This window comes from Oncorhynchus clarkii, chromosome 12, assembly GCF_045791955.1.
Source record: "Oncorhynchus clarkii lewisi isolate Uvic-CL-2024 chromosome 12, UVic_Ocla_1.0, whole genome shotgun sequence".
Classification (NCBI taxonomy): Eukaryota; Metazoa; Chordata; class Actinopteri; order Salmoniformes; family Salmonidae; genus Oncorhynchus; species Oncorhynchus clarkii.
Genome location: NC_092158.1, coordinates 96,271,061 through 96,283,321, shown reverse-complemented (window position 1 = coordinate 96,283,321; position 12,261 = coordinate 96,271,061). Strand labels below are relative to the sequence as shown.

The following is a 12,261-nucleotide window of genomic DNA, read 5'->3' as shown; positions in this document are numbered from 1 at the left end:
GATTGTCATAGATAAAGAACCAACACCCCAACATAAGTGATTGTTATAGATCAAGAACCAACATCCCAACAGAAGTGATTGTTATAGAGGATACAGAACCAACACCCCAAAAGAAGTGATTGTTATAGATAAAGAACCAACACTCCAACAGAAGTGATTGTTGTAGAGGATAAAGAACCAACATCCCAACAGAAGTGATTGTTATAGATAAAGAACCAACACCCCAACAGAAGTGATTGTTATAGATAAAGAACCAACACCCCAACAGAAGTGATTGTTATAGAGGATAAAGACCCAACAGCCCAACAGAAGTGATTGTTATAGAGGATAGAGAACCAACAGCCCAACAGAAGTGATTTTAATAGAGGGTAAAGAACCAACACCCCAACAGAAGTGATTGTTATAGAGGGTAAAGAACCAACACCCCAACAGAAGTGATTGTTATAGATAAAGAACCAACACCCCAACAGAAGTAATTGTTATAGAGGGTAAAGAACTAACACCCCAAAAGAAGTGATTGTTATAGAGGGTAAAGAACCAACACCCCAACAGAAGTGATTGTTATAGAGGATAAATAACCAACACCCCAACAGAAGTGATTGTTATAGAGGGTAAAGAACCAACACCCCAACAGAAGTGATTGTTATAGAGGATAAAGAACCAACACCCCAACAGAAGTGATTGTTATAGATAATGATACAACACCCCAACAGAAGTGATTGTTATAGAGGATAAAGAACCAACACCCCCAACAGAAGTGATTGTCATAGATAAAGAACCAACACCCCAACATAAGTGATTGTTATAGATCAAGAACCAACATCCCAACAGAAGTGATTGTTATAGAGGATAAAGAACCAACACCCCAAAAGAAGTGATTGTTATAGATAAAGAACCAACACTCCAACAGAAGTGATTGTTGTAGAGGATAAAGAACCAACATCCCAACAGAAGTGATTGTTATAGATAAAGAACCAACACCCCAACAGAAGTGATTGTTATAGATAAAGAACCAACACCCCAACAGAAGTGATTGTTATAGAGGATAAAGACCCAACAGCCCAACAGAAGTGATTGTTATAGAGGATAGAGAACCAACAGCCCAACAGAAGTGATTTTAATAGAGGGTAAAGAACCAACACCCCAACAGAAGTGATTGTTATAGAGGATAAAGAACCAACACCCCCAACAGAAGTGATTGTTATAGAGGATAAAGAACCAACAGCCCAACAGAAGTGATTGTTATAGGGGATAAAGAACCAACAGCCCAACAGAAGTGATTGTTATAGAGGATAAAGAACCAAAACCCCAACAGAAGTGATTGTTATAGATAAAGAACCAACACCCCAACAGAAGTGATTGTTATGGAGGATAAAGAACCAACATCCCAACAGAAGTGATTGTTATAGAGGATAAAGAACCAACACCCCAACAGAAGTGATTGTTATAGATAAAGAACCAACACCCCAACAGAAGTGATTGTTATAGAGGATAAAGAACCAACATCCCAACAGAAGTGATTGTTATAGAGGGTAAAGAACCAACACCCCAACAGAAGTGATTGTTATAGATAAAGAACCAACACCCCAACATAAGTGATTGTTATAGAGGGTAAAGAACCAACACCCCAACAGAAGTGATTGTTAAAGAGGATAAAGAACCAACACCCCAACAGAAGTGATTGTTATAGAGGGTAAAGAACCAACACCCCAACAGAAGTGATTGTTATAGAGGGTAAAGAACCAACATCCCAACAGAAGTGATTGTTATAGAGGATAAAGAACCAACACCCCAACAGAAGTGACTGTTATAGATAATGAACCAACACCCCAACAGAAGTGATTGTTATAGAGGATAAAGAACCAACACCCCCAACAGAAGTGATTGTTATAGATAAAGAACCAACACCCCAACATAAGTGACTGTTATAGATAATGAACCAACACCCCAACAGAAGTGATTGTTATAGAGGATAAAGAACCAACATCCCAACAGAAGTGATTGTTATAGAGAATAAAGAACCAACACCCCAAAAGAAGTGATTGTTATAGATAAAGAACCAACACCCCAACAGAAGTGATTGTTATAGAGGATAAAGAACCAACATCCCAACAGAAGTGATTGTTATAGATAAAGAACCAACACTCCAATAGAAGTGATTGTTGTAGAGGATGAAGAACCAACACCCCAACAGCAGTGATTGTTATAGATAAAGAACCAACACTCCAATAGAAGTGATTGTTGTAGAGGATGAAGAACCAACACCCCAACAGAAGTGATTGTTATAGAGGATAAAGAACCAACATCCCAACAGAAGTGATTGTTATAGAGGATAAAGAACCAACACCCCAACAGAAGTGATTGTTATCGATAAAGAACCAACACCCCAACAGAATTGATTGTTATAGAGGATAAATAACCAACACCCCAATAGAAGTGATTGTTATAAAGAACCAACATCCCAACAGAAGTGATTGTTATAGAGGGTAAAGAACCAACACCCCAACAGAAGTGATTGTTATAGATAAAGAACCAACACCCCAACAGAAGTGATTGTTATAGAGGGTAAAGAACCAACACCCCAACAGAAGTGATTGTTATAGAGGATAAAGATCCAACACCCCAACAGAAGTGATTGTTATAGAGGGTAAAGATCCAACACCCCAACAGAAGTGATTGTTATAGAGGATAAAGAACCAACACCCAACAGAAGTGATTGTTATAGATAAAGAACCAACACCCTAACAGAAGTGATTGTTATAGAGGGTAAAGAACCAACATCCCAACAGAAGTGATTGTTATAGAGGACGAAGAAGCAACATGAATGGAGTGAAGAGCTCTTTACGGATACGGTAAGGCCTGTATTATTATAGTTATTACTTTTAAAGACTATGTTAAAACGATTTAAATGTTTTAATAAAATTGTTTCAGACTCAGACAGTGCCTGCAGGGATCAAGCAGAGTCTATCCAAGAAGAGGACAACAGGGAAGAAAATATCCATTCTATGACTCCGCAGGAAAACAGTTTTAGTCAACAAGCAACAGACACCCATTTCCCAAAATCCGAACAGTGAGAAAAAGAAACAGTGAGTTAGGATATATTGATACGTTAATATATTAGAAATGAACTGTTTATTATTAATACATTTTTAAAATATGAATTGTTATATATTATTATAATGTATTTATTTATGTATTTTTATATACACAATTATTTGTATATATATTTTTGACTCCTCCAAGCATGGCAGACCCACTACAACAAGAGGAAGAGGAGGAAGAGGATAAGTCAGAGGACGATGATCATATACTGATTACTGCATCTGAACAGGTTTATACATTCAATGATGATGATGTCGGTGATAAAGATGATGTGATGATCTATGATGAGGATGATGTATTGATGAGGATGATATGTTGAGGTATGATGAGGATGATGTGTTGAAGTATGATGAGGATGATGTGTTGATGAGGATGATGTGTTGATGTATGATGAGGATGATGTGTTGATGAGGATGATGTGTTGAGATATGATGAGGATGATGTGTTGAGTAATGATGAGGATGATGTGTTTATGAGGATGATATGTTGAGTTATGATGAGGATTATGTGTTGACGTATGAATTTCCAGTATGTGTGTGTGTGTGTGAGTCCACTGTGTGTGAGTACAGCGTGTGTCCGTGTGAGTCCAGTGTGTGTGTGAGGGTCCAGTGTGTGTGTGTGTGTGTGTGTGTGTGTAGTGTGTTTGTGAAGTGTCTGTTCAGTGTGTATGTGTGTGTGTGTGTGTCTACTGTGTGACTGAATGTCCAGTGTGTGTGTCCAGTGTGTGTGTGTGTGTGTGTCCAGTATGTGTTGTGTATGTGCGTGTGTGTGTGTGTGTCCAGTGTGTGTGTGTATGTGCGTGTGTGTGTGTCCAGTGTGTGTGTGTGTTGTCGTGGAGGATCGTTACAAAATATAACACTTACAAGAACTTGTGAATTCAATATAGGCTTTTAATACAAACACATCAGAAGCCTAGATGGTCCGCGGAACACACCCTTTTCCAGAGCACTGGCTCTGTCTTTATACACACACAACATATGAGTCCATCCCACATGCAAATGAAGTTACTTCCCTCAGTCCATCTGCCACCATTATATCCCAATCTGTGCATCCTGCTTGTTCACGCCCAATAACGCCCATATCTGCTTTCAGTCAAGTTATAATGGTGACAGGACCTCTTCATGTCCCAAAAATAATACAGGCCCATCTTATCCTATGGGCCCCTTATGTTCAGCTTGGTGTGGTCTTTGGTATGTCTGTCCTACAGTATTATGTTCCTCCCTATATGTACATCTTTCTCCCACAATACCCAGACCCTCCCCTATAGGTTTAGCTTGTGCGGTCGGAGTCCGCACCTTGGGGGGGCTGTCACGTTCTGACCATAGTTCTTTTGTGCTTTCCTTGTTTTAGTATTGGTCAGGACTTGAGCTGGGTGGGCATTCTATGTTATGGTTCTCAAATCAGAGGCAGGTGTTAGTCATTGTCTCTGATTGGGAACCATATTTAGGAGGCTTGTTTTGCGTTGGGTTTTGTGGGTGGTTGTTTCCTGTCTTTGTGTTTACTGCACCAGATAGGACTGTTTCAGGACTCTCTACCTTCCTCTACCCTCCCTCTCTCGCTCTTCCCTCTGTTCTGACTCTCTACCCTCCCTCTCTCTCTCTTTCCCCATGTTCTGACTCTCTACCCTCCCTCTCTCTCTCTTTCCCCATGTTCTGACTCTCTACCCTCCCTCTCTCGCTCTTCCCTCTGTTCTGACTCTCTACCCTCCCTCTCTCTCTCTTTCCCCATGTTCTGACTCTCTACCCTCCCTCTCTCTCTCTTTCCATCTGTTCTGACTCTCTACCCTCCTCTCTCTCTCTCTCTTTCCCCATGTTCTGACTCTCTACCCTCCCTCTCTCTCTCTTCCCTCTGTTCTGACTCTCTACCCTCCCTCTCTCTCTCTTTCCCCATGTTCTGACTCTCTACCCTCCCTCTCTCTCTCTTTCCATCTGTTCTGACTCTCTACCCTCCCTCTGTTCTGACTCTCTACCCTCCCTATGTTCTGACTCTCTACCCTCCCTCTCTCTCTCTTTCCATCTGTTCCATCTCTCATCTTTCCATCTGTTCTGACTCTCTACCCTCCCTCTCTCTCTCTCTTTCCCTCTGTTCTGACTCTACTCTCCCTCTGTGATATCTACGTTTTTTTTAATAAAAATGTTCACACATAAAGTGAACAGTTTCTGCTTTGTAATTCTGGGTTATTGTGTGTAGATTGATGAGGGGAAAAACACATTTAATACATTTTAGAATAAGGCTGTAACGTGACAAAATGTGTAAAAAGTCAAGGGGTCTGAATACTTTCTGAATGTTACTGTATATCAGTATATTAGACTCTCTCTCTCTGGTCTGAATACTTTCTGAATGTTACTGTATATCAGTATATTAGTGTGGGAGAGAGAGCAGAAAGTGTGGGAGAGAGAGCAGAAAGTGTGGGAGAGAGAGCAGAAAGTGTGGGAGAGAGAGCAGAAAGTGTGGGAGAGAGAGAGAGAGAGCAGAAAGTGTGGGAGAGAGAGAGCAGAGTGTGGGAGAGAGAGAGAGCAGAGAGAGAAGAGTGTGGGAGAGAGAGAGCAGAGAGAGAAGAGTGTGGGAGAGAGAGAGCAGAGAGAGACAGCAGAGAGTGTGGGAGAGAGAGAGCAGAGAGAGAGCAGAGTGTGTGGGAGAGAGAGAGCAGAGTGTGGGAGAGAGAGAGGGAGCAGAGAGAGAGAGAGCAGAGAGCAGGCTGAGAAAGCAAAGAAAGAGTGAGAGAGCAAAGAGTGAGAGAGCAGAGAGAGAGAGAGAGCAGAGAGCAAAGAAAAGAGAGCAGCAGAGCAGAGAGCAGAGAACAGAGAGAGCAGAGAACAGAGAGATCAGAGAAAAGAGAGAGCAGAGAACAGAGAGAGAGCAGAGAAAAGAGAGAGCAGCAGAGCAGAGAGCAAAGAACAGAGAGAGAGCAGAGAGCAGGCGGAGAGAGCAGAGAGTGAGATCAGAGAGTGAGAGAGAGAGCAGAGTGAGAGAGCAGAGAGAAGAGGGCAGAGAGAGCGAGCAGAGAGAGGGAGAGAGCAGAGAGAGCGAGCAGAAAGAGGGAGAGAGCAGAGAACAGAGAGAGCAGAGAGAACTCTGTTGCTATAGTGACCCTGCATCACAACACTCTGTTGCTATAGTAACCCTGCATCACAACACTCTGTTGTACTAATTGTACAATCTGTTTAATTCTATTCCACATATTTAATTGTTTTGTATTTCAGTTCATATTTGTTTCATGTTTCAACCAGTCGCAGGTTAACATCAACCTGACAGAGGAAACGTAAAATCAATAAACAAACTGTTTTCACAATTAACAGCCTTTTCATGTTTCAAGTCTGTTTTATTATGAAAAGTACAATATATCCTTGTATAATTATACAACTATGGAGCGTATGTCCATATATAATCATACAACTATGGAGCGTATGTCCATATATAATTATATATAATTATACAACTATGGAGCGTATGTCCATATATAATCATACAACTATGGAGTGTATGTCCATATATAATTATATATAATTATACAACTATGGAGCGTATGTCCATATATAATTATACAACTATGGAGCGTATGTCCAGATATAATTATACAACTATGGAGCGTATGTCCATATATAATTATACAACTATGGAGTGTATGTCCAGATATAATTATACAACTATGGAGTGTATGTCCAGATATAATTATATAACTATGGAGTGTATGTCCAGATATAATTATACAACTATGGAGTGTATGTCCAGATATAATTATACAACTATGGAGTGTATGTCCAGATATAATTATACAACTATGGAGTGTATGTCCAGATATAATTATACAACTATGGAGCGTATGTCCAGATATAATTATATATAATTATACAACTATGGAGTGTATGTCCAGATATAATTATACAACTATGGAGTGTATGTCCAGATATAATTATACAACTATGGAGTGTATGTCTGTGTGTGTCCAGTGTGTGTGTCCACTGTGTTTGTCTAGTGTGTGTGTGTGTGTGTGTGTGTGTCTGTGTATGTGTGTGTGTGTGTGTGTGTGTGTCTGTGAGTCCAGTGTGTGTATGTGTGTGTCCAGTGTGTGTGTGTGTGTTTGTCTAGTGTGTTTGTGTGTATCCAGTGTGAGTGTGTGTCCAGTGTGAGTGTATCACTGACAGAGGGACACTGAGTCGCCATCACCCCAAACCCTGAACCCTGGATAGAGGGGCTCAGTGAATGTGGATGTGAATGTGATCAGGTGGGTCAGTGTGTCAGAGGAGGCTCTATAGAAGGACAGAGTGCCGGCTGGCCAGTCCAGATACACTCCTACTCTGTGGGAGCTGGAGGACGGGACGTCTATGAGAGTCCGATTATTATTGTGACAGGCAGAGTATCTGTTGTCAGAGCAGACCAGACTCCAGGACTTGTCATTGTATCCAAAACAACAGTCCTCACTCTTTCCTCTCTTGCTGATTCCTTTATATGTCACTCCTATAACAGCCCTTCTCCCACTCCACTCTACCTCCCAGTAACAGCGCCCAGTCAGACCCTCTCTACACAGCACCTGTTCCCAGTCCTCAAATCTCTCTGGGTGATCAGGATACGGCTGCTCCTCTCTCCTACATGTCACCTTTCTGTTCTCCTCAGACAGAGAGAGGAGTCTGTTTACTGTGTTTAGGTCCAGTGTGAGATCACAGACATCTGATGGATGAAACCAGACACAATATTAGAAATCATCATCATTCACATTAGAATGTTAACTCACTTTTCACTAATTCATTTATTGTAGATGTTTCTGGGTATCAAAAGGAGAAGTTAAGGTAACTTGAGACTTGTTGAATGATCATATGTTATACTGTATGGTAATATAAAACACACTTATTACCATTAATTACACACACACACACACACACACACACACACACACACACACACACACACACACACACACACACACACACACACACACACACACACACACACACACACACACACACACACACACACACCTTGTCATCTCAACTCTTTGTAAACTTTGGTGTCCCTGATTTCTGCTTCTGTAGAACTACAGCTGATATTTAATATGACCAAGTAAGTAATGATGGTGGTCTTTGACTTTGACTTAACTTGAATTAAGACTTATTCTTAGTCATATTCTTCACAGCAGTCAACACTCACATTTTCTAAGCCCAGGTTTCATTCTGTTCTCTCCACCATGTTCCACACTGTAGTGGTAAGCAGAAGAACAGACAGACATTGAGGGACACACACACACACACACACACACACACACAGTCAGCATATAACTTTGTCCAAGTGGTGTTCAGAATGTTTGTCTTAACTGGCCTGATAAGTCCAACATGTCTGATATGAACATTGACATAAACCCTCTACATACTTGAGTTTCTCCAGTCTGCAGTGTGGATCCTCCAGTCCAGCAGAGAGCAGTCTGACTCCTGAGTCTCCTGGGTGATTGTAGCTCAGGTCCAGCTCTCTCAGGTGTGAGGGGTTTGACCTCAGAGCTGAGACCAGAGAAGCACAGCCTTCCTCTGTGACTAGACAGCCTGACAGCCTGCAAAGAGTCAAATCATATTAAAATCACACTGATATTCTTTGGTGGTGAAAATAGTGGCAGTATATTTTTTCGACATATTCAGATATATCAGTGTCCTGAAACCTGCCATATCTATTTATAAATGAATGTTTCATTATTAGAAATAACAAATGATCAAAGTATTGCCTGCAGATAGAAACATGTATAGTACAAATATTATAGTAGACTGACCAGACCAGTTTAAAAAGCAGAATCAGTCAGAAGACAGACAGTGAGGAATCAGATTTAGATTGTATTGAGTATACAGTCCACACCATATCTATTTAGACAGTGAGGAATCAGATTTAGATTGTATTGAGTATACAGTCCACACCATATCTATTTAGACAGTGAGGTATCAGATTTAGATTGTATTGAGTATACAGTCCACACCATATCTATTTAGACAGTGAAGCTAACATTTCAAATGTTGCTCTATTCTCCAACATTTTGGATTTGAGGTCTACAACAAAACATGCTAACCTCTCACCATTACCAATAACAGAGGCTACAACAAAACATACTAACCTCTCATCATTACCAATAACATAGGCTACAACAAAACATGCTAACCTCTCACCATTACCAATAACAGAGACTACAACAAAACATGCTAACCTCTCACCATTACCAATAACAGAGGCTACAACAAAACATGCTAACCTCTCACCATCACCAATAACAGAGGCTACAACAAAACATACTAACCTCTCACCATTACCAATAACAGAGGCTACAACAAAACATGCTAACCTCTCACCATTACCAATAACAGAGGCTACAACAAAACATGCTAACCTCTCACCATTACCAATAACAGAGGCTACAACAAAACATGCTAACCTCTCACCATTACCAATAACAGAGGCTACAACAAAACATGCTAACCTCTCACCATTACCAATAACAGAGGCTACAACAAAACATGCTAACCTCTCACCATTACCAATTACAGAGGGGTTATGATCTTTGTTCTTCTGTAACTTTCTCATTCATCATCATTCACGATTCATTCATGATTATTCATAATCATGGTAGCATCAACATGAATGTAGAAGTGTTCAGAAACATCTTCTATTCTTACTGACAATACAAGTGAAGTGACTCCAAAATGACAGGACATTATTCACCATTCAGTTTATATTAGGAAAACATCTAAAACACAACCAAGACAAACTGCAAATTAATTCAACAAGTTAGTAGAATCACAAGCTTGATGTAATCACTGCAGGCATGGAATATGGGACCAAATACTAAACTTATGAATACGTTAATACACTATAAGTGAATGTGTGCTTTCATATCTGATAATACTGACCTCAGAGTCTCCAGTTTACAGTGGGGATTCCCCAGTCCAGCAGAGAGCAGCTTCACTCCTGAATCCTTCAGGTCATTGTTACTCAGATCCAGCTCTCTCAGGTGTGAGGGGTTTGACTCCAGAGCTGAGACCAGAGAAGCACAGCCTTCCTCTGTGACTCCACAGCCTGACAACCTGACAAAGAGATCATCATGACTTCACAAACACACTGTTCATTTAACACCAGTAGTGTAGAAGGACAATGGCAGATGCATTTGGTTTATTCTCTCAAAGAACATATAGATTCATCTTCCGTCTCCTATAATTGTATGGTCATATTGTTATACTAATGTGAAAATCAATGCATTTATTCAATATGTTATTCAATATAATATATTATACACATATTATAATACATATTTTTCTCTAAACTGAATATTTCTTCCTGGTGATTAGTTCTTATATGTCATTTTATTTACTCACAGAACAGCTCTGGAGGCTTTGACCACTGGCAGCAGCCTCAGAAGACCTTCCTCTGATCTGGAGTATTTCTTCAGGTCAAACACATCCAGCTCTTTTTCTGAAGTCAGCAACACAAAGACCAGAGCTGACCACTGTGCAGGTGACAGGTTGGGTTTTGAGAGACTTCCTGATCTCAGGTATCTTTGGATCTCCTCCACTAGAGAATGGTCATTCAGTTCATTCAGACAGTGGAACAGATTGATGCTACTCTCTGGAGAGGGATTCTCCCTGATCTTCTCCTTGATGTACTTGACTGTTTCTTCATGGCTCTGTGAGCTGCTTCCTGTCTTTGTCAGTAGACCTCGTAAGTGCTTCTGATTGGACTCCAGTGAGAGGCCCAGAAGGAAGCGGAGGAAAAGGTCCAGGTTTCCCGTCTCACTTTGTAAGGCTTTATCCACAGCACTCCTGTAGAAAGTAACTTTAGGCTTGTGTCTTTTCTTCACAGAAAATATCCTGGACGTTGTTTGCAGTTTGGCCATTAGATTCTCATTGTTGTTGATGAATGAGAGGAACACATATACAGCAGCCAGAAACTCCTGAATGCTCAGATGAACAAAGCAGTACACCTTGTCCTGGTACAGCCCACATTCCTCTTTAAAGAGCAGTGTGCACAATCCTGAGTAAACTGAGGCTTCATTGATATCAATGCCAGCTTCTTTCAGGTCTTCTTCATAGAAAATCAGATTGCCCTTCACAAGCTGTTGAAAAGCCAGTTTTCCCAGTGACAGAATGCTCTCTTTATTCCAGTGTGGCCCTGTCTCTTCTTTCCCAAGATACTTTTCATTCTTCTGTGTGGTATGAAACACCACAAGGTGTGTGTACATCTCAGTCAGAGTCTTGGGCATCTCTTCTCTCTTATGTTTCAGCATGTGTTCAAGGACTGTTGCAGAAATCCAACAGAAGACTGGAATGTGGCACATGATGTGGAGACTCCTTGATGTCTTTATGTGTGAGATGATTCTGCTGGCCAGGTCCTCATCACTGAATCTCTTCCTGAAGTACTCCTCCTTCTGTGGGTCATTGAACCCTCGTACCTCTGTCACCTGGTCAACACACCCTGAAGGGATCTTATTGGCTGCTGCAGGTCGGGTAGTTATCCAGAGGAGAGCAGAGGGAAGCAGATTTCCCTTGATGAGATTTGTCAGCAGAACATCCACTGAGGTTGACTCTGTGACGTCACAACAGATCTTGTTCTTCTGGAAGTCTAGGGGCAGTCGGCACTCATCCAGACCATCAAAGATGAACAGAACTTTGTACTTGTCGTAGTTGGAGATTCTTGATTGTTTGGTTTCCATTGAGAAGTGATTGAGAAGTTCAATGAAAGTGTGTTTGTCCTCTTTCATCAAATTCAGCTCCCGAAAAGGGAATGAAAATACAAATTGGACATCCTGATTTGCTTTTCCTTCAGCCCAGTCCAGAATGAACTTCTGCACAGAGACTGTTTTTCCAATGCCAGCGACTCCCTTTGTCAGCACAGTTCTGATAGGTTTGTCTTGTCCAGTTAAGGGTGTGAAGATGTCGTTACATTTGATTGCAGTCTCTGGTCTTGCTTGTTTCCTGGTTGTTGTCTCAATCTGTCTCAGCTCATGTTCATTATTGACCTCTCCTGTTCCACCCTCTGTGATGTAGAGCTCTGTGTAGATCTTATTGAGAAGTGTTGGGTTTCCTTGTTTAGCGATCCCCTCAAATACACATTGAAACTTCTTCTTTAGATTAGATTTGAGTTCACGTTGGCAAATCACAGCAAGATCATCTGAATCTAAAAATACCACAGAGGATA

General features: G+C 40.9%; 1 protein-coding gene across 1 annotated transcript in view; it reads right to left on the bottom strand.

Moving 5' to 3' along the window:
• Positions 1-7,237: 7,237 nt before the first annotated feature.
• Positions 7,238-12,261, bottom strand: part of LOC139422614 (NACHT, LRR and PYD domains-containing protein 12-like) — a 136,331-nt gene continuing 131,307 nt past the window's right edge. Inside the window, exons 9-12 of the mRNA XM_071173760.1 lie at positions 9,981-10,154; positions 8,468-8,641; positions 8,248-8,294; positions 7,238-7,770 (exon numbers count right to left, since the gene is read on the bottom strand). Coding sequence (XP_071029861.1) covers positions 7,238-7,770; positions 8,248-8,294; positions 8,468-8,641; positions 9,981-10,154 — 928 coding nt within the window. The remainder of the gene's footprint in view (positions 7,771-8,247; positions 8,295-8,467; positions 8,642-9,980; positions 10,155-12,261) is intronic.